The sequence below is a fragment of the Porites lutea genome, chromosome 2, assembly GCF_958299795.1.
Source record: "Porites lutea chromosome 2, jaPorLute2.1, whole genome shotgun sequence".
NCBI classification, from domain to species: domain Eukaryota; kingdom Metazoa; phylum Cnidaria; class Anthozoa; order Scleractinia; family Poritidae; genus Porites; species Porites lutea.
Window position 1 is genome coordinate 17,148,320 of NC_133202.1, and position 22,552 is coordinate 17,170,871.

General features: G+C 38.9%; 4 protein-coding genes across 4 annotated transcripts; 2 read left to right on the plus strand and 2 right to left on the minus strand.

Annotated features, from left to right (window-relative positions):
- Positions 1-641: 641 nt before the first annotated feature.
- LOC140926692 (E3 ubiquitin-protein ligase TRIM71-like) lies at positions 642-3,141 on the plus strand. Its single transcript, XM_073376404.1, has one exon. It carries the CDS (start codon positions 827-829, stop codon positions 2,585-2,587), a length of 1,761 nt encoding a protein of 586 aa, XP_073232505.1. The 5' UTR covers positions 642-826; the 3' UTR covers positions 2,588-3,141.
- Positions 3,142-6,156: 3,015 nt separating this feature from the next.
- LOC140926693 (5-hydroxytryptamine receptor 4-like) lies at positions 6,157-7,341 on the plus strand. Its single transcript, XM_073376405.1, has one exon. The coding sequence runs from the start codon at positions 6,185-6,187 to the stop codon at positions 7,211-7,213; it is 1,029 nt and encodes a 342-aa protein (XP_073232506.1). The 5' UTR covers positions 6,157-6,184; the 3' UTR covers positions 7,214-7,341.
- A 2,233-nt stretch (positions 7,342-9,574) lies between these two features.
- LOC140927907 (E3 ubiquitin-protein ligase TRIM71-like) lies at positions 9,575-14,050 on the minus strand. Its single transcript, XM_073377610.1, has one exon. The coding sequence runs from the start codon at positions 13,957-13,959 to the stop codon at positions 11,566-11,568; it is 2,394 nt and encodes a 797-aa protein (XP_073233711.1). The 5' UTR covers positions 13,960-14,050; the 3' UTR covers positions 9,575-11,565.
- Positions 14,051-14,861: 811 nt separating this feature from the next.
- Positions 14,862-22,449, minus strand: LOC140927908 (mitochondrial ribonuclease P catalytic subunit-like). The gene is made up of 6 exons (XM_073377611.1): positions 21,678-22,449; positions 21,443-21,490; positions 18,892-19,180; positions 18,211-18,383; positions 17,333-17,522; positions 14,862-16,234 (listed from the first exon to the last, which is right to left on the minus strand). The coding sequence occupies exons 1-6, from the start codon at positions 22,433-22,435 to the stop codon at positions 16,130-16,132; spliced, it is 1,563 nt and encodes a 520-aa protein (XP_073233712.1). The 5' UTR covers positions 22,436-22,449; the 3' UTR covers positions 14,862-16,129.
- Positions 22,450-22,552: the final 103 nt, after the last annotated feature.

The following is a 22,552-nucleotide window of genomic DNA, read 5'->3' on the forward strand; positions in this document are numbered from 1 at the left end:
TTTGTTGCTGTGGATAACCACTTATTGTACTACTGTAATATTCACATATCAAAACAATATATTTCTGTTCATTTTATTATCATTTTTTGTTTTGAGTGTATTCAGTTCGCTTTTTTTTAATGAAAATGAAACATATCTAAAATTGCTTTGACTTTTAGAATTGTAAACCCACATCAATAATGCCTACTTCAATAATTATGAGTGTTAAGTGAACTTTAAGAGCATAAGAATTATGCTTGAATATATAAAGGTGTTCCTAGGAAATCAATGTTTTTGTTTGGTCTACTTAATAGATAGCCACGACCACCACCAAATATGTGAGCAGAACTAACAATCACGGATAAGCCATTAACACGAACACAAGGTCGGAGTTAAATAAATCACACGATTTGTTTTAATTAAGTCAAACTACACCGCTTACTCTTAAAAGCTTTCGTTTGTTTGACGTGTTGCCTTCATCCTTGCTTGTAGTACCTGCTACTCATAAAAACGCGCCTCATAAATTATTAAAAATCCAAGCGAAATTGAATCGATGCTGAATTAAGATCCTGACTTTTACGATACGAAATGTAGCCACACCTGAGGAAGTACTTCAATTTGTGACTGGCAAATCGATTCAGCTTGCTGCTGCTTTCAAATTAAGTAAACATTTCTGGTGCAAAATAGTTTAAAACTTAACTTTTGCAATCGTTGCAGCTGAAACTCCTGGCACTCCACGTCGATGTACCAGTGGGGAAGCTGTGTTTCACGACCAGACTTCTTACGAAACACAAATCTTTAAGATAATTTACAAGACCCTTTCAAGACAGTTCTTTCGTGCAACGAGATGGCTAATCGAGGTACTCGAAAATCTGTGGCATTTCGAGATGAAGGTCCTGAAGGTATCTGGTGCAAATATTGCAGCAAAGTGTATGATGATCCAAAACTGTTGCCTTGTTTACATACGTTTTGTAAACGATGTATTGGCTTAATTACCGAGGAAAATGGTGACTCTTTGTTCTGTCCTATATGCCGTTCGGAGGTTGCCCTACCGTCGAAAAATGTCGAAGATTTAAAATCGAATGTTATTGTTCTAAGAAAACTCGAAGAATTTGACAGGCAAAAGTTACGACAACGAGAAGAAGACTGTAGTGGTTGCGAAAATGGTCGCAATATAGCAGCTAATAGGTGCTTACAATGCCAAGAATTTCTCTGTGGAGATTGCACCCTGGCTCATCGCAGAGTGAAGTTTACTCGAGAACATGAAATCTTGTCTCTTGAAGAGTTTGTAGATCGAACGAATCCTAAGGACGATTCGTCATTTATGACTTGCGCTAATCACAACACTGAGGATATAGATATGTATTGTAAGACTTGTGATTTATTGACGTGTAAGGAGTGTAGAAGGACTGTCGATCACGAAGGACATGAAATTGTCTCTTTACAAAATGGAGTGGATTCCACTAAACCAACACTTTTGTCGTTACTGGATGCAACACAAAAAAATATTCCTACTCTTCAGAGGTCGGTGTACGAAATTATTAAGGTATACGGTCGGTGGCAAAACAAAATCGATGACATCTCGTGGCAAATTCGAAGAACGTCTCGTCGCCTTATTCAAGCTATAAAAGAGAGGGAGCATCAGTTGTTAAAAGAGCTAAACACCATTAAAGATAACCGATGTTCGGTTTTAGTGAAACAGAAGGAAGAAATTGAAAGAAACCTTGTTTGCACCATCGACGGGTGTGATTTTTCCGAAGAGATTCTCAAACAGGGAAGGGATGCGGACATACTGATGGTAAACAATTTGATTTGTCAAAGACTTTGCGAATTGCAAGAGATTAAGACAGATGGAGATTTGAGCAGTGTCAAAATAGGGTTTGATCCTGACGAGAGGCCTATTTTAGAAGCTATTAAAGACGCTTTTGGCTCGATAAGTGTGGGACACGAACCACCCGAACAAGCTAACGAGGACCAAATACAGTTAAAAGGATCATTGCCTAATGGTGGAAGCTCCGTCTCATTTGCGTCCGTCGAAGATGAAGAAGCTAGTGCCGGTTCTCTCTCCTCAGAATCGCAAGAGTCTAGGACTGGTACGAGATTGGCTGCGAGTGTGCCCTCTTTAAATGATCCAAATTCCTCCAAAAAGGCAAAGGGTCGCCGTTTTAGTTTTCCTGCCTTAACTATTGGCAAAAAGGCAAGTGAACCTGTTGGCAAACTAACACCAACGGAATTCGTGATTCCGACGACTGACAGCCGAGGTCGTCCGAGAGAAGTCGCCGTTCAGCTCGAGTCGCCCGACGGTAGTGTCATTTCTGCTCAGGTCCTGGACAACAAAAACGGAACCTATTCAATATTTTACTGTCCCCGGTCTCCTGGGGATCATAATCTGTTCGTAAGCTTGACTAGCAAACACATTAAGCACGGTAGACGTATTCTTAATTTCTACGGTTCATTTTCCGGGTTAAAAAGCGAGGAGTTAAGCCTAGTTTGTAAAACATTGTGTTTGATTAAATGGCACGTGACTCCTGGGATGGTCGAAGTGAAAGATGGAAAGAAAAGGCCTGGTGAAATTGGCTTCAAAGAAGTCGGTCAGTCAGAGGCTTAACAGAAGTCTTCCCAAGAGGGCAAGAGGGAGGGGTGTTAATCGAAATGGGGACAACGCACAAAAGCCTAAATTTGCAACCTGATGCACTTCTTAACATTCTCAGCGTGGTGTTGAGGAATACACGGCATACCCAGAGACCTTGTCCCTCAGTTTAAAGAGCAGCCTGCTTGATTATTCAGCCAGTTTTAATAAAGTTTAGGTCTCGGCACCCTCGTTAGTAGTTCTTGCCCCACCCTCCTCTCCGCAGCGATGGACTGGCATGGAGCATATTCTCTCCCGGTCCTCCGACTCGCATAGCTCCATATCTTATGCATTTTAGCCTGATTCTGAGAATCAGGCTAAAATGCATTTAGGCTCGTTTGGCTTTGTGTATAGGTTTTCCAGTTGACAATAAATTACTACACTAAGGCATGGCAGGAGTCCATGGACGTGGAAACTGACAATAGCCTGTCGGTTATACATGCTATCCATTAGAAGATGAATTAACAGTTTTCAAAGCTGAGTCTTTTGTTTGAGTCCCACTTTTGGGCCAGATGTCGAGGGTCGATTGTTTTATGTTTTCTGTTTTTTCATTTTTTTATTTTTTTGCACTTTTTAAGCGAGTGAGGAGCGCCAGACTGACAAAAGTTCAGTTTTTATTGTAATAACGGCACTCCAAAAGAAATATATCTAACATTTTGTCGGGGTGTTTAGGAAAAGTACACTGAAAATAAAATAATAAACTCGCTTCTGATAGAGAAAAGGCCTTTATCTCGTTCATCCTCAGCCCTAGCCTGTTTTTTCTTCCGTTTTCCTGGTGTACAATTTACGGTGTGACCGGGAAAACCAATTGAAAAACAATTGAAATATGTCAGGAATGTTTATTGTGTTATGTCTGGCAAATCACAGCAAAGATCAGGACATTTGAGCATCCCACAAAACCACAAACTAAGTAACGTTCTTGCTTGCGGTTCAGTTTTCTCACGCCTGATTGGCCTTTTTTCTTGCAAGACAATAACATTCCGAAAATATTTCTGATGTTCACGGTTTTCATTGTTTGATTGTAACTCGCTACCCACCATCTGACCGCCGCGCTCTACCGTCTGAACGCCTGGAACAGTCTACCACAACCCCGACACTGATTGAAACATTAGTGGGGCAGTCATTGCACTAGTGGGGTCATTACTTACGATATTACCAGTGTTTATTATTCCACTACTATGCCATTTTACCATATAGGTAAGGTCAAGAGAACGCGCAAAATACGAGGGCGTAATACACTGCAGTGTCCTGGTTTAACCGGCTTACAACCGGGCGAATACGGGCGGGTGCAAAAGGAGGAACTATGGCTGAACTGGTCGAACAGGAGGACGAACCTAATTTTAACTTGTTTGAGTCCTTTGGACTTTTTTAGCGACAAATAATTAACAGTGTGCCATATAATACGCGCGAACATTTTGCTCATTGTTAACGTCATTCTCACAGACGAAATCGGGATGTTTCTGAATACTCTTATCGAAAACTTAGAAGCCAATTGCAAAATAATAATTTTTTTGGTGGAATAATTAACAATTATTGGACGAGGTTGAGCAAAATATCGTGATTTGTCTGTGGTGAGCAGATCAATTATTCGGCTTCGGCAAATAATTGATCTGCGAGACACTGACAAATCACGATATTTTGCGATAAACGAGTTCAATAATTGCTTTATAATTCGATCACCGAGTTTGTTTTTTTAATGAATATCCTTCGGGAAGCGAAGCGATCTGCCATTTTCACGCAAGAGCAATCGCAAGAAGGAGAAAAGCGCGGTTTGCTTTACGCATGTGCACAGTATTACTTGTAGCCAAACACAGTTGGACGGCATTGCGCATGAGCAGACCATTATTTGTAGCCAGTTATTTGTAGGTCACGTGATGGGTTCTTGGCCAATGAAAAGAAAGAAAAATTTGCGTCGAATGATAATAAACCTTGCTCGTATTTGTCCTCGCCCCTGCGCGGCTAGGGAAAAATACTACGCAACTCGCAAAATATTCGCACGTATTATATGCTAAACCGTCGAATAAGATGTATTTATTGTGCTTTATCGGGACTCGTTTCCTGATTAACTAGTATTGTGAAAACGAGTATACTCAAGAGCCATGGTATACTATGAACACCAAAAATAAATCCCTTGAAAATCCCCAAACGTTTCAAATTTAAAAAAATGAACCCTCGACATATAAAATGGACAAAGGACGGACATTGAGATGGATAACAAAGGAAGCAAATCTCGTTGAAAAAAAAAAAGTACATAACAATTTATTTTTGTCGCGGCGGTGAGAAAATGAAAAATGCTAATGGCCACCGAGGTGAAAATGAGCGGCAGTGACAAAATAGCGAACAGGAATACATACGTAATTTCCTCCATAAAACGTGTAACTAGGAAATTTCAAGAAATTTCACCTTGTAGTTGCAAAACAAAGGCAAAGCAATGTACAAAAAAATGTGCTGCACATGCAAAGTTGTGGTTGTTATTTTTTTTTTGCTAATATTAAGCTACAGTAAAACGGGCAACAATTGTTTTGCAACATTGCTGCAATACGAGTTGAATAGGGATGTTGTTCCTTTTTACCACCGACGTTCGAACTTGTCTTGCAACAAAAGGGTTTCTTTAGACATATTGATTTTTTTGCCGTTCTCTCTGCGGTCGCCGTTTAGCATTAGGCTATTTTATTTTTTGTTTGAATAAACTATAAGTATGTTAACGAGAGCTTCGCTTTTACCCTTGGCTAAATCTATAGTTACTATATTAATAGGAACAGGTCCTGATTATGATCTCTTGTTCAAAGTAAGTCCATTCTATTTCGAAGCGTTTTCAAAAGGGACAATTTATTTGAAGACGTTTTTCTTTACCCACCGATGTTCTCTCATAAAGTTTAAATACAAACGACTCCCTTTTCCTTTAGAGTTTAGGCCGCCTGGGATAAGTCTTCAACTGTTTTAATATTCAGATTTGGCATTAAGAGACAAAACAATTGCAACAATAGCGGCAGCAGCTGAAACAGTCAAAACCGTAGTTGATAAATCTAAAAATTCAATTATCATGAAATTATAATGAAAATAGAAGTAAATATGAAGAACATCCAGTGCTATGGTCAAACAGCGCTCTTAGATTAAAAACGGCAAAGGAAACAACGAACCATGCTTATTTTAAATAACCTTCCCTTTAAGCCGCAATATCATTCACCTGCCGACTCACCAGACGCGCGTCATCAACCTTTTGGTCACCCGCCCCCGGAAATGAACTCTTCTTTTAGGTTTACAATGCAAAATAGGCATTTTAAGACGAATTTAACAATCCACTAATGTACCTTATTTATTTCTTGTGTTGGGATAATCAGCTTTAAACAATAGCCGACTGCCAAGTTGATAGTTTGCATAATATAAATACAAGTAAAATATCTTCCCAGTCTAAAACGAAACCTTCGACATCGGACACCGCCTTACTCGTGTACGCTTTTAATGGTTTAAACGTACTAAAGAAATAAAAAGATCCAAGGAGGCTAAATTTGACGCGAAATGGTATTATTTCACAAACTTATCTAATAAATCGATGGTGTATTTTAGATTTAAACAATGACATTGAGTGAGTCCGTAGCCGGTACGGTCTTCGAGATCACTTTCCTGTCCTGTATACTTACATCTGCTTTGATTGGTAATGTGAGTTTATTTGTTATCGTTTACAAGAAGAGAAATATTTTGACCGTCACCAACTTGTTTATTCTTAACTTGGCTGCGGCTGACATCTTGGTATCTGTTCTCAGTATGCCAACTACATTGATCACCATTATCAAACAGCGTTGGGTTTTTGGACTCCCAGCTTGTGTGGTGTCCGGCTATATCACAATGTTATCGTTCATTGCGTCCGTCATGTCTCTCGCCATGATCGCCATCAACCGGTATTTTCACATCGTAAAGTGGAATACGTACAACAACACTTTCTCAAGAAAGAAAGCATCAGTTTACGTAGCAGCCGTTTGGGTTGTGTCCATATCCCTGGCTTGTCCTCCGCTCTTCGGCTGGGCAGAATATCGCTTTATCCCTGAAAAATCCTATTGCTTCGTTTACTGGCCGGCGAACGTCTATTTTGTGTATTTCATGATCACTGTTTGCTTTTTCGGTCCTCTTTTAGTTATAGCCTTTTCTTATTTCAAGATTTTAATGTTTACTAGGAATGCGAGAAGAAAGATCGCAGTTTCAAGGAATAACTTGACACCTCCTCTATTTCAGCGCCGGTCTGCTGCCTCTGATGTAGAACCCAAAAGGAATGGCGAAGAAAACTTTGATTTAGATCGCAGCAAGGCCGAAGTGGAAATCCCGAATAAACTGTTTGAAAGTAGAGGAACGGAGGAAACTAGAATCACAAACACGTTTCTTTTGATGGTTGCCCTTTTTATTTTTTGTTGGGCGCCCTTCGCTGTAACCATGTTTTTCGATGTCCACTACTCAAGGCCGTTGCCACGGACAGTACACATGATATCGTTGTTGTTTGGCTATGGAAATAGTGCCTGTAATCCAATATTGTATGGAGTACGCAACTCTGTTTTCAAAAGGGAATTGATAAAACTATATTCAAAATGTTGGCCGCAGGCTGTAGAGAACTGAGAAATGGGACCATATGGAAAGCGATGATTATGCCAGCAACAGTTAGACGCACCTATTGGACAGACTGTAATGAAGCTACCGTGAAGCTGGAAGTAGCTTGTACCAAAAAAATGACGACGAAAGCGAAGTCCAACCGTGAAACTCGGAGACATTTAGTTTCCCTTAGAAAAAACGAACTTGAACTACAGTCGACTTCCGATAACTTGAACCTTCAAGGGAAATGGAAAGAAGTTCGAGTTATCGGGAGTTCGAAGCAAATAGCCTTGAACTAAGGAAAAAAAAAACAGTTTTCATCCTACAGTGAACATTTTAGGAAGATCTGTCAAGTGAAAACGGAACAATACTTCCAGATTTTTAAATCACAACTTAATGCAACATGAATCACAACCTAAATAGAGCCGCATCACGCGGAAGAAGTGAAGATGTCTCACGTTAGATTTGTAACAAACAACATCAGCCTCCACTAACAAAATAAGCCTACAACGCGTCTATGGAACATTCAAAATTCAATGTTTGTCCCCGACTTTAGCGCTCAAAACATGGTTCGAGATATCGAGGGAAAAATTATATAGGAATGATCTGAGGGGAGACAAAAATTATTTCGAGTTAGCGGGAGGTTCGAGTTATCGATGGTAAAATTACAATAAAATTTTGAAATTTTAGGGCAAATTTTGGTTTGAGTTATCGGGAGTCGCTTTAGTACAGCCACTCGAATTTATATGGACGAAAATTCATTTTCATTAACGAAAAATATCAATAGAGCAAATTGCTTATTGCTTAGTACGGGTTACTGTAACTGGTTGCATGAAAATGGTCACAATTCGTATGACAGAGACCAGCTATATAATTCTGAACGTGCTTATTCTTTAAAGGCATTTGTCTCAAATGAACACAAACAAAGAACATAATAATGCAAACCATGAATGCTCAAAGGTTTTGATTAATTATCAACGATTTTAATTACAATTTAATGCACCTTTTCAATTTGTTTGAACAGTTTATTGTTTTAATTAAATAGTTCAATGGAAGAGCACTGAAGTCACTGAGGTGAACCAAGAGCTAACTATTACGAATAATAATCTACTGTTCCTTTTCAGCTGCCACAATAATGACCTGCTGGTTCTAAAACAATGGAAAGGTACATGCATTAAATCAAAAAATGCCCTCTCTCCTCTGCCTTCGACTACGCGCTCGGTCATTATTCTTAAGAACATCAGGTTGGGTTCTTGTTAGCAGTACACAATTTTCCATTGGGCTTATTTATAGTGAAATGAAAGAGTTTAAAGCATCTTCAACTGAATCATATGGTACATATACGTTTCCGCTGCATTTATTCTTTTACTTCATAACGTTAATAAAGGTCTTTGTTAAGTATTTTAAATGAACAGGAAAACCTACATTCCGTTCTCGCCTCGATAGGCGATTCGCTTGTTTCATTTGCCTCGTTGGACAAAAATAACAATTCATTTTGAATTCGTTTTTCTCGTTGCTTCATTCACCTCGTTGTTAGGTAAGTCAACCGTCAATTGTTCAGAAAAAGCCGTGAACTAAATTGGAAAGGTGATCGTCCTAGAACGACTCTGCAGTTGATTGTCAGAGGCTGCTTTGGAATCAGATTGGAACTAGGATTGGAACAACTTGAATTGTCTCCTCGTGACAAGTTTTATCGATTGTGTTCTTGATCCACAGCGATCCACAATTGATAACTGGATGGCACTCATGAAACGACAAGAGATGAGATATATACATGTATTTGTAGTCTGGGATATAAGACCGACCTAGATTTATTTATTCATTCATTTACTCGTATATTTTTTGCCAACGCAATTGACTTTCGTCCTTAACGTCTCTGCCCAAAGAGAAGCAGAGTCTGAGTACCAGGCGTTACTGGGGAAAAGGACAAGAGAGAAACGAAAAAGGGGAGACTCCAATCACCTCTTCCCTCACCTTCAAGATCCGCCAAGAAAAGCTTGATACTTAGGCTAAGAAAAGCCTAGCCTGTGACAAGAGGCCATAAGCATCAACAAGATTGTGAAAATGCACTTGACAAAATCCCAGAAATGTTTGTAAATTGTAAACAAAGTTCCTACTAAGTGACGTTTTTTATTTACAAAAAGTTACTTTTTTTTCATCTTTATCCAACTGATTTGGTACATACTTAATCAACTTTCCCCCTCAGGGTCGGTGAATTGTGGTGAATATACCGAGACGCGAAGTGTCCACCACTATTTACCGACCCTGAGGGGGATAGTTGTATAATTTCCAACAGGGGCGAGTGGAATAATTGTTTTGTTAAAAACGCCCAGTGATATCGAGAATTCTTCCTAACATTATAAGTAAAAACAACCAATTTTCGGCTGTTTTTGAGCAGACGCGTACAGTTACCATATTTAGAGAGCATGGTATAATGACTTTTGTTATATTCCTTGACTTTCACTTAACTGTACAGGGACTGCCGTTGGTTGATTATTGGCCACGTGGCCTTGACTAAAATCAAATGTATCCCGATCGTGATATATTTAGCAATGTACCACGACCGGGATACATTACAGCACGTGATCAAAGCGTGGTGGAAAGTGGTGTGACCTAAGGCGGGAAAAACACTGCCAGTTTTCTTTTTCGTGAACGAACACAACAACACAAGACAAACAGCAGCTAGTAAAGGAAAAAGATGCAGATAATATAAGGGAAATACTTTGTAAATCATTCATTCAGTGGTTTTAAGAATTAAATTTGTGTTGTTATAAGTACCGAGTCGATTGTTTTGGTTCGCTTCGGTTATTCTTTTGTTGGTGTTGAAGTGAAAGTCTAGAAATATAAATACAGGTGTATAACAAAACACTTAATGTCAGGTCCCTCAGGAAACCGGTTTGTTTTGTTTTCCTTCGAGTCCTGATGTTTCCCGAGACGAAGTCGAGAGAAACATCAGAACTCTCGGGAAAACAAAACAAATTGTTTCCCTCGGGATCTGACATTAAGTGTATAATTTCTAAGCCAATCAGAGCTCTAGAATTGCCTTAACCAATGATTCAGTTTTCAATAATTACTCTTATCAAATTATATACAACTAAATATGTGTACAGGTCAGTAGCTAGCATACAGCAATAAGAAATTATTAATAGCCTGATTCTCGTAGCAGATATAATAGGCCACTGGCACTAAGAGGTCACGTGACCCATGCTTCCTTTAAACAATGAGTTGGAACCTTGCTGATGCCAAAAATTGACAAAAATCATCTAACACCCGATATTGAGAGGAAACGCATTTAAGGGAGATATTTTATGGCACTTTGATTTTTCAACAAAGTTGTATGATTTGTAATGGCCGTCATGTTGGAGGTCATACTCTTGCCCTCCAACATGGCGGCCAAAACTGCTTTTTGCTTATATCTTGTTAAACGTTTGATAGTTGCGCTCAGATGTGTTGTAAACGTTACATCATCTTTTCAACATTTTCCTTGAAGTTTAAGTGTAAAATTTTTTTTCAGAAGGAGGTAATTGATAAATTTAAAAATCACATTTTGGTCACGTGACCATTTACGAACTTACTCATTTTAAGAAAATGATGCGGGTTTGAAAAACCAAATCACCATTATTTTGTTTAAGATATGACCCACTAATCGTCTTTCGAACGGAAGGCAAAATCATATAACTTTCATTTTAATAAAAACGATGTCACATGACCTCTTAGTGCAAATGGCCTATTGAGTCAACCAACTTTAAATGAATTTGGATACAGCTTTTAAAAAAACTAGCACTTTGGGCTTTTAAATGAAAAAGGGTTTTACTGAATTCAGTGGAATTTTTTAAAACAAAATTTTAATTCTTTTTTATGCATTCAACAGAACGTCTATCCTTTGAGAGCACATACGTAAAGTACGTTACACATCAATTCAATTATTTTGCAGGAAAACAGTAACTATGACTGACGTAGTCAAAAATTCTATGAAATTTCTAACCATTTTTATCATCTCTTTACCGCTGTTCCTTTGAACCATTAATAATCAGCTGTGGTTATTTTATTTTGTAGGTTAGTACAATGAATAACTTTAACTCTCAGAGTAAAACTGGGGAAAACGTTTAAAATAAATTCGGGTAGTTAAAATAGGCTTTGAGTTATCTGGAAAGCACTTTTTCTCCGAAATCTTGGTCTTCATTTATCTTCGGAGAGTCGAGCTTTATTAGAGAGGCGTCCGAGAAGTTCTGAAGTTCTGTGTTCCCTGTTACTGTGAGTTTTCCTTTCAATTATTTAAGAACTCACTAGGTGGACTTAGCTTACATTTTTTCAACCCTATTAGTCACTCATAATGTACGCACCTTAGAAGAGGTCAAAAAACTTTCAAAACTATTTAGTTACTCGTTTGGGAAGTAGAAAACCTTGACGGAATTATTTCCAGTGTCGGCCACAGCAATCCGGCCTTCTGGGGTGTAGTCAATGCCTTGCGGGTTGCTTAGCTGTCCGTCGCCACTTATTTTCCCGCCAAACTTGGTGACGAAACGTAAGTGAGAGTTGAATACTTGAACGCGATTGGTTCGATCAGAAACGAAAATATACCCGGATGAATCAACTGTTATTCCCGAGGGATAGTGAAACTCCCCATCCCCAGTTCCGGGCCTCCCAAATTTTCGTTGAAACTTTCCCATCGAGTCAAAAATCTGCACTCGATGGTTTGAGGTATCCGTGACAAATATCTCGCCCTCTTGAGTGACGGCGATGTAGGAGGGGTTGTTAAACTCACCATCTTTGGTTCCCAGGGACCCAAACTGGTTGCAATAAACGCCCAGGTTGTTAAAAATCACGACTCTGTGATTCTGTTGATCTGTTACCAGCAGTTGCCCTTCTTCGTCAACAGCAACACCCGTGGGATTCTTAAAACTCCCCCCATTTCGCCCTTTATTTTGAATTACTTTACAAAGCAATCCGTCCAAACTGAACACTTGCACGCGGTTGTTTTGTTGATCAGCGACGACTATTTGCCCACTCTGGGAAAAGCAAAGACCAGTTGGCGAGCTAAACCTGCCAACTTCATCTCCAGAGCCTCCAAACTGCCGCATAAATCCTCCTTTGCTTGTAAACAGTTTAATTCTATCATTTAGTGAGTCGGCAACTGCGATAACTCCATTACTGGCCACGGCAACATCGGATGGGTTTCTGAATTCGCCCCGTCCTTTACCTTTGTAACCAAAGCGTAAGCAAACTGGGAGCGACTTGGTGGCAAAGCACATGTGACCTTTCTTTACAGTCACTGTGTAAGGGCTTTCTTCTACGTGTTCTTCATTCACCAGGACGGTAATCACGTGTTCACCATGAATTCTAGGTGTGTAACTGAGCGTGAAAAGCTTTGAACTATGTTCATTAATGACACAAGTGAGTATAACCAGATCAGGAGTTTCAATCCGAACATCCACGTTTGCTTTGTTTATCGAAGCATCTTCTCGCACAGCTAAAACAAAACTTGAGGTCTTGCCTACTGCAGCGTTGTACAGTCCCTCCCCGATAAGGCGCACAGCGGGAGCCCTGGTGCGGCTCTCCAGCTTTCCACCTCGGCTGATGACGTCAAACAGTAGGTCCTCCTCAGTGACGTAATCAAATTCAGGTCCCTCGGATGGTGACATGTCTTGAATCACGCTTGTTAAACCTCGAAGTCGTCCTGTCATAAAATCTTTTACCCTGGCGACTTCAGCTGCGTTTCCTTCTTGAAGTAACTTTTCCACCAAACCACAGTTGCTCTCAATACCCCTAAATCCTTTGTATAAACGTTCCTTTTGCTGTTCCAGCAATGTGGCTTTATATTCTCTCATGGCTCCCAGATCGTCCAACAACTGTTCTTCGCGTTGTTTCAACGCTCTTATATAGCGTGCTGTTGAACTTCGAATTTGCTCTTCCATTGCAATTGTGTGTCGAGGTATATCTTCACATGCCTCCTCGATCTCTAGCAAAGCTCTTTTTACAAAAGGAGTCCTTAGTTTAATCGTATCCAAGAGCGCAGTTATTTCTTGCCTGTGCTTGTTCGATGCATCTTTAAGTGGTTCGAATGAGTGAGTTGTTTTTGGATGACTCACAACAGTGCATTCTCGACAAATAGGTTTGTTGCATGTTGAGCAGAAGTACGTCACTTCTTCACGGTTGTGCTCCGAGCAGTTATCGGGGTTCCAAACATTGTTATTATCGTCATTTTCTTTCCCTAACTCACTCAGAGGAATTATGTGATGGTCTCTCGTAACACGCACTCTTCTATGAGCAGCTGTGCACTTGTCACACAAATATTCCTTGCATTCACTGCATTGGCCGGTGGCTTCGGAGTTATCTTCACAATTTCCACACTTGATTGGACTTTTTCTTTCCTCTACCACGTAACTCGGATTTTTGAGTATAAGAAAGTTCACAGGCAGTTCTTCAATTCCTTTACTTCCAAGTTCACTCGGGAATGAACATATAGGGCAGACAACGGTTCCTTCGGCTTCTCCACTTGTTTTTCCAGCAAGACTTTCGATGCAGCTCTTGCAAAAGCTGTGAAGACATCGTAGAAACCTAGGCCGATGAAAGGGTTGCTTGCAAACAGAACATAGCGCAGACGGGTCGCTTATAACACTTTGGTTACTTGTGGATTTCTGTGCCAGCTTTAATCCACCGTCATTTAATGACATCTTGTCCAGAGTTTCAAATGAGTTCCAGCGAGTCGGTTGCGTAATTTCGTCGAAATAATCCTCAACAGATAAACTTTCCCAGGTTTTCCAGCGCCTCATGATTCTACCAGAGCACTCTATTTTAACTGAAGGAAATATAATCCAATACTTCAACTTAAAATACAAGTACTCTCAGATAGTAGTCATGGAAATGAATAAAGATGTAAAGTATGTCTTCAGTGCCTGATGATGAGACTTTTAGCTTACTCAATCCGAGGAAAAAAACGGGAAAATTTGAAGAACTCTCAGCAAAAAGCAATTTCTCTCTCTGTGAATAATAATCTTTCTTGCTGAGTAATTTAATCTAAATATGTTTCTACTTAAGCGGTGGTTGGGTCCAGTAGTTGCGTTTAAATTATTTATGCGAACGTCAAACAAGTACGCAAGTGCTATTAATAAATTTGTTCTTTATACGTCGTGCGGAGGAAGGAAGAATTAGCATGCTGTAAGACGTGCTCTAAAACAGTTAAAAGACACCTAAAAAAAATATATAATCTTCAGTAAGTTTAAGAAAAAGATGTTTGTATGGATGATGAACTCTGGTGCTTGTACGATTCTCCCCTAGCCAAAACGTAGTCTAATCGTTTGAGTAAACATTAATAAAAGTATATGACATTAAGCAAAAACACTTTTAATTTCCTCAGAATTGACACACCCAGTGTTTTACTGTTAGGCTTCCAGATAAAAAAAATCGGAATATAATTCAATGTTGTTTTCATTCGTGTAGGCTTTGTTAACCGGTGACGGGTAAACCCATTATTACACTTAAAAACGTTTGCGGTTAACAGGTGGCGTTTTACAAACACGACCACCACCAGTCAATAATGACATAAACAAATTCTAACTTTGAAATGTTTACTTTATTTGAAAGTAAAATTCTTTGCTCATAACACTGTGTGAAGGCTGAATGTACAGGCAGCCCAAGCTATTGTTCGGTCGAGTGGATTACTGGTGGGTAATGTGGGTACTGGTGGGTAATTACTGACCAGGCCTCCTCACTTGAAATACGAACCCGTTTAGAGGTATTTAAGGTACTTGAGCCCAGAGAAATAAAAATATTTAAATGCTCTCTGGCAAGCTGTGCTTGATTTTTTCCTAAGATTGCTGTTCCTTCTTCTTTTTTTTTTCTCAGTGGTAAAAACGTTTAATATTTTTTGCTTCTTTTAAACAAGTATGAATAACGAAATACATTGGTTTTGTAGAAGTCACGATCGTGAAGAAAGTGACTGGGGAAGCAAAAAATTATCCGGGTAAAAACAAACTTTCGCCAGGTATCGGGGAGGCTAAATTACCAGTGGGTAGACTGAATTAAACCACTGGGTAGAGTTTCACTGTGTTCTACCACACAGCGTACATTCTGCTTCAGTATCTCCAATGAAACTAGAAACTCTTCCTCTGATGAGGTTTTTAAAAAGTGTGTCAGGCTTGAAATGACCATTTACCCGTAGTTTATTATATTTTAATTCTACTGTATTGTATTGTCATACAAAGAGTTTGACTTGAAAAAGTGAGCCCATTTTTCACGTTGAAATCCGTTTCAATCCCGGCAATCGAAAGCCACAGACGAACGCTCCTGAATTAAGTATAGTAAAGAAGTAATGTTGTATAAACTGAACCATTATTTCAGGGTTTTCTTCCAATCTATCTTGTCAGTAACGCCAAAATTCGAGAGATAAGTCTTGACGATTTCACTTCAAAACCTGCTGCAAAGTTTTGACCTCACGCGGTCGACAATACCTAATTACAGTGTAGAGACACTTCACATCAACTTAAAAGACTTATTTACTTATCCTGGATAACTTGGGTAAAAAGGTAAGGAAAACCCAAGTCGCTTCAAGACAAACAAATGCTTTTTTCTGCGGATCATTTATTCAGAAATGCACATATGCCTCATTCATATCCAAAATGTTCTGAGTAATTTTCGATCGGTTTTCAGTTGACTGCACAGGACGCGCTTTTGTGATCGCTTCGCGTCAGAACAACTAACGAATTTTCATTCTCTGCAAGTCACCAGCGAAATCTGGCGCTCCACCGCTAGATTTGGTTTTGATATCGAGGGTACGTCTTCAATGAGGACGTCATGGTAGGTATGAAAAGCGGCATAACCATTGATATGGCAACAGAGTCAGGCTGTGGGCGAAATAAGCCTACAAGTAATTCTTTCCTGAGCCAAATCAAAGTAGATCGTTTATAACCACACGGGCTATACTGTGTCGGTGCAGGTATTAGATTAATTTTCTCCTTTTCGGACACATAACCAACGATTTTCGTCCTTCGCTGGGAAGTGCCAAGTGTCCCCAGTGGTTTGAACAGCGTAGTCAAACGGCTTCTTAGTCTGAGGACAACAAAACGTACACCTCCTTTAAACACAACTCTAAAAGTAAGCTACAACAACATGATACGACCAAAACAAGAAAACATAATTAAACGTACATTCAATGTTTTATATATATAACTAACCAGCAAATTATTCAAACGGAACAACGCTAAGCAGTAGTTTCGATGTTTCTGCCGCAATCTTCTATCAAGTATACAGTGTAGGAAGCGCTTAGTATTTTATGTTGTGTTTAGCTGCTATCTTTGATTGAAGGCAGAGGAGGACCCTAGGCCAGAAAAAATGTGATCAACAAAGAGGTAGGGCATAAAAAAAAACAAAGCCAGAGAGGCTATTTTCTAGCTAGCCTTTCAATTAGCCTGCGTAGCAAACGTTTCTAGTTGACAGCAATGTAAACTGCGAGCAGTCTCTTATAAAAAATGTTTTTCTTTGCAAAGCTACTGCACGCGAAAGTCCCAAGCTCGCGAGCTGTGTCCCAATCGCTTACTAAGGACTTTACGATCCGACGACGCGATGGCAACGAGAAAAAACAACAACTCTGCACGTGCATCTCACTTTTTTGTACATTTCTTTGCCGTTTTTGCACGACTACGACATGAAATTACCTAATTTTCCTTTTTAGGGAGGACGTAAACAAGCAACGACACAACTTTAATCTCTTTCTAAACTTGAATATGGTTCTTAGAAATTCAACTCCAGAAGGGTTCGCCTACATTTGACAAAGTAAGTGAGTTGGAATAATCGCCATAAAGACCGAAAGAACGCAAATTCATTTTTGAAGTGACGTTTTCGCCGCCGTCGCGTCGTCGGATCGTAAAGTCCCTATCGCGCTGGCTAAGAAAAGAACTAGATGGATTTTAAGAGAAAAGGCGGAATGCAAGCACCTAACAGCAATGCAAAAACAACAATTTTTAAAAAGAGAACACACTTAACGTTCAAAACTAGAAGAAAATAGCAACTTTTAGTACGGTGAAAAGGACGGCAAAAAGCATTCATGAGCGCAATGAGCGCAACAACAAGACACCACAATCCCAAAAGTTAAAACTAGATCACAAGGCTTAAGGTCAAATGGAAAACATCAGCAAAAACAATACATACGGCAAACACTGGGTCATTCCCAACAAATCTGTCCAGCTCCATTTGATAGAGATTTTGCCATCTTCTGAACTGAACTTTCATCAGTGGGTCCATTCCACTGATGTGATCATAAAACCGGTCACATGACACAAGCTGTGTTCCTGCACCACAATGCATTGCAGCGCTCAGAAAATATAAGTCATCCATTGAGCTGAAATAAAAGGCAAGGAAACTTCAATGTTAAACTCAGTATACAAATAGTTTGTACATATTGCCTACGTGTCTGTTCAGTTACAGATCACAGATGACATCAACAGGTTCTAAGAACAAAATACAGTGTTCCAAAAAGACCAAAAACACAAGTGACAAAATCGCTTCATGACCCTGAACTGTTGAAATAATTGTTTCAATTTAGAAGTTATAGCATTTTTCTACTCTCCAAGAAGAGGGGCTCGATGGTGTTAACCGTCAGCTGTTGAAACAGGTTAGTTTTTCCTGTCAACCGTCAAAAAAGGAAATTGATATTAAGCATCAAAAAGTTTCAACGCCTTTCAAATCGTACTTTTTCAGCTGATCTTCATGGACTTCTGTAGACCTCGTTTATGAATGCCCCCTAACGTGAATGAATATATCCTTGATAGTTATGAGGTATAACTATACTTTCAGTCTGAAGTGGGGGGAGGGGTGGGGGTGGGTGGTCTCAGGTGAATAGAAATTGAGTCTGAATATTTTTTACATTGACCAGTATACAAGTAAGTTAAGTGCAGGTACATTATACCACAAAAATGGGCTGAGTTGCCCAGAGACTAAAACTCCATATTGATCTCTATTTTTCTTGTTCCACTTCCTGAAAATGTTGCCCTTACTAGTAACTGATCATGACACAAACAACTAATTACCTTTCCGCCAAACAAAATACACCACACTGCTCATGATTACTCAAAAAACTCATCAGAGATCCAAGGGCTGTTTGAGCGCCTTTCTTTGTTTTGGCCTTTAGAGTCATTGGACTAGAGCTCACAACCAAAACTCGCTTCTTTTGATTCACAAAATGCAACACTGTGTTTTCTACCTATAACAGAGCAAAACATTTTGAGATATTGAGAACTATCACAAGTCCAATTATCTTTTGTTTGTGAAAATATCTCACAGAAAGTTATTCACCAATACTTGCAGCGAGTAAGCCTGTACCAGTTTGAAGTACATGTAATACTATTGATTATTTTCCTTTTCCCCATAATACACTCTGTTCACCCTCCCCATGCTCAATTACTAAAACTTTTAAAAACGAATTTCAATGAAACCTGAAACATAAAAAGCCTATTTCCAGGCTTTTCTACAAGAAATATATGGCGAACATTGACTAAGCAAGGCCAAAGACTACTTTGATGCGAGTAATTCAACTTTATTGCACAAAAATTAAACTTTTATTTAGTTGAGATCAATGTTTTTTATAGCCCATGGTCTGATACAAGAAAAATCCTGGAAGGTCACGACAACAAGTCCAAAAATTATTGAGTCTGTGGTGCTCTACATAATGTCTAAAAATAACCATGCCTGGTGGTTACATGTGCATGTACCTTTCTAGGATCAAAAAATCCTGTGAAGTATGCAACGTTGAGTCCATCTATGACAACATCATAGGGTCCTGTGGTTTTGATAAACAACTCTACACTTTCAGGGGCCTTGTTCAGTTGTTCTGGTCGGACATAATCAATGTAGTTTCCAGCTGAAGTAAAGCACCTTATTTGCTTAACACCTTTGTGTTTTTTCCACAGATGTTTGGCAAGGGGGTGCTTTAACTCTTCCAATTCTGCTTCAGAAAATTCACCAGTTTCCAGCTTCTGTTTGCAGACTTGACAGTGAAATCTGGGTTTAGAAAAACACAGCTTACATTACTTTTATGGGGACCTTCACTCTATATAAACAACTCAAGTTACAGTAGTAAGTGCAATAGCAAAATGACTAGCCTATAACACTTGAAAATCACTGACGTATGAGTAAAACAAAGAACAAAGAAAATTTAGAAAGAGGTGTATTTTCTTAACTAAATGCCCCCGACGTTTATTTAAAAATTAGCAGTTTTGACGCGGCATTTTTTTTAGGCTGGCATTTAAACAGGGTCCAGTGCATATTAATGAAATGCAGTTTTCTGTCATTTTTTCAGGTTGATTTATTATTACTGATCCTTGGAGACCCAGGAGCAGTTTGTCAGGGCAATGCTTTTTCCATTCATCCTACCCCTGGGTCTCCTGGACCTCCAAAGATGATAACTGTGCGTCCCATTACCCAAAGTAACAGTATTATGGTACTATACGTAAGGTACATGTACGATGTTCCAATCAAGATTTGAATCCCTAACAAAATGAAAAAAGAAACAATACATAGAATAGAACAGAATAAATAAAATTAATTAATGTGTCAGAGCCGTATAGCTTGGGAAAAACCCCATACTAATTTGCGGACACAAGTTATAATTAAAAAATTAGAATTACTTATACAATATAAAAGTAAAAATATTTAAACTATGCATAATCTACATGCATTACTTAAGTAATAGAAAACATTCTCTGTGTTTGCATAGCCTGATATAAACACAAGAGGGGCTGGGAGAATTCAAGACAGTCATGCAAACCCGAGACAAAGCCAAGGGTTTGCACAACTGTTGACAATTCTCCCAACCTCTCAAGCGTTTATATTAGGATATGCAAACACAGAAAAAAAGGTCCAGCGTTTAATTGAGAAAATACAGTAAGGGGGAAAGTTTAAAAAGACAAAAATTTACAAATTACACATTTAAATTGTGTGCAGAAGAAACAAAGCTCAGCAATATGACAAATAAAGAACTAGCATTGTATCATCTGTAGATTCAAGTGGGAATGATAAATACAGCAGTTAACCTAAGAAGATACATGATTTCTTTTCCCTCGCTATACACTCTGCATTTAGCGTCAGTATAAATTTGCCATGTTGTCGTGTTTTAAACTCATCATTTTGCATGTGCATTTACTGAGTTTTTTCCCCTTACTGAGCTCCAGTCCCACAAAGATACACCATTAAATTGTATTTTCTTTAAAGGAGTGAGTACATGAATGACATGCTATTTGACATTTTGACAGCAACACTTTAATACATATCTAACATGAAAATTGAGACACTGTATGAAAAATTAACATACTGGGGTAATAAACAACATTTTGAGCAAAGGGAGTTTTTTTCTTGTTACCCCAAGTCAGTGATTATTGGCCAGGGGTTAAAGCACAGTACAAAACCAGGAGATGTTTGGTCTAAACAAGTTATTGTTTGCCGTCCTTAAACTGATCACTGGTAGGAGGAATAAATCTTGGTCATCTGGTTATACAGATTTCTTACACCTAGTCCATTAGAAATTTTGCAGCAACTTTTCTTCAGCAAAAGAACTCACTGCAGACTAAGCAGGACCAACAAAAAGCAAACCCCAGGGTTCTCATTTTTATGCGAAATAACTGAAAGCCAAAATAAGATTGCAAAACTAAAAGGAAGTCTCTTGATATTTTTCAACTGATTTTTATGGAGACAGACAACTTTTTTTCTTGGGTCAAGTTGCGGTCCAGTTTTGGCGTAATAGAGTCCATACAGGGTGGCCAAGTTGGAGGAATAAACAATAAAAAAATATTTGCAGGAAAATGAACTTTTTTACCAAAGGAAAACTGTTTTATTGTTTTCTTCCTCCAATATGGCCATAGTGCACCTACTCTATAGGCCCTTTTTGGGTGTAACATTATTGGGCCTGGTTCTCCTTGACACCTTGATACTTGAGTAACCCTTGCCACCCCTCCTTCCAATTTCTTTGTTTAATTTATTTGTTTAATTCTGTTTTTCTTTAGTCTGTTATCTAGTCATCATCCATGTTACAATTTTTACTTCATTTACTGTAAACTTTCGTTAGTTAGTAACCTTAGTCTTTATTTTTATATTTTGCACGCATTTTCCCACCTTGAATAGCCTTGCTAGCTGCGGGCAAACTTCTGCAATGTTATTTTTTTCATTAATAAAGTTTTATTGTTGTTGTTGTTGTTGTTGTTCCAAGGCACGAAAAAGTAGATAAGTACACATAGGCTACATAATGTTGAAGATGATATTTTCACTTACGTTGTGGATGCAGTTGACCAGGAAGTTACCCATTTGGGTTTTTCTTGCCTGCAAACCAATAAAAAGTTAGTGAATCTTCAAGTCATAGATAAGTGATTAACACATTATAACCTCCAGTGTCTATTAACCAACCATTAGTTTACGTTACATCTGTATAGTTCATGACTGCATATGACTAGCTTACATGTCACTGCCATTTTGCTGGCCAGATACAAATATCTTTGGTTAACCTTACCTTTCAAACCACAGCTTAACTGCCTCAAGAGTGTCACTGCTCATCAAGTCTCGATACTTTTGAAACTCAGAAAACATTGCAAATACTTTGCTCACTACATTGTCATCTTTATACCCTGTACAAGCGCGAATAATTGCAGTATATTTATCAGTGTTTCGTTCACTGTAAGCGGTAGTTTGCTGCATTTCATTTAAAGAATGAAACGCAGATGTCAGATCACCTTTAGAGACAGCTGCCTTAAAGAACGGAACAAAGTGTCGAGATTTTGGCTTCAGACCATCTTTTCTCATCTCTTCAATAAGGCTCTTAATGTCTCCAAAATCACTGGACTTAGAATACAAGACTGCAAGAGAAGAGTAAGTTGACGAATTCTTCGGAATTTCATTGTTTTCCATTAGAGTTTTAAGTTCATGAGCTTCGTTGACCTTGCCGTAATAAGAAAACCAGTATAACGCAGAGTTAACAAATGCTGTTCGATACTGCTCGGGAAGTTGTAAGAATTGATTAAAAAGTTGCAAAACATTGGTACGTTTCATATCCGTCTGCTGGCAGAGCCTTCGGATGTCGTCCACGTGCAAACGTTTGTGAATGTCGCCACTGAATTTTTTTGTTTCTTCAAGCTTTTCCTGTGGTTCTAAAGACGTAAAACACCACCTTACTCCTAACGCGATGCAGTGTCTTACGTTGGTTGCCCTTCCGTTCGATAGTTTTGTTAAACATACTCTGCAACGAAGAAAACTCATCACTCTCGCCGCCATATTTGCTCGCTCCAGTTCCCATCCACCTTTACAGATGAACTTGTCATATAATTGGCACGAAATGTGGTTGAGATGTAGATGACAGGTAAATTTCGTAAACACTTTAGTCTACTTTGG

Bases quoted from the DNA above. Each gene is read 5' to 3' on its own strand.
- LOC140926692 (XM_073376404.1), top strand. From the start codon at position 827: ATGGCTAATCGAGGTACTCGAAAATCTGTGGCATTTCGAGATGAAGGT.
- LOC140926693 (XM_073376405.1), top strand. From the start codon at position 6,185: ATGACATTGAGTGAGTCCGTAGCCGGTACGGTCTTCGAGATCACTTTC.
- LOC140927907 (XM_073377610.1), bottom strand. From the start codon at position 13,959: ATGAGGCGCTGGAAAACCTGGGAAAGTTTATCTGTTGAGGATTATTTC.
- LOC140927908 (XM_073377611.1), bottom strand. From the start codon at position 22,435: ATGGCGGCGAGAGTGATGAGTTTTCTTCGTTGCAGAGTATGTTTAACA. The intron at 21,491-21,677 runs GTAAGGTTAACC...ATTGGTTTGCAG, and splicing joins GTTAAGCTGTGGTTTGAAAG to GCAAGAAAAACCCAAATGGG. The intron at 18,384-18,891 runs GTACATGCACAT...GCTCTGTTATAG, and splicing joins GATTTTTTGATCCTAGAAAG to GTAGAAAACACAGTGTTGCA.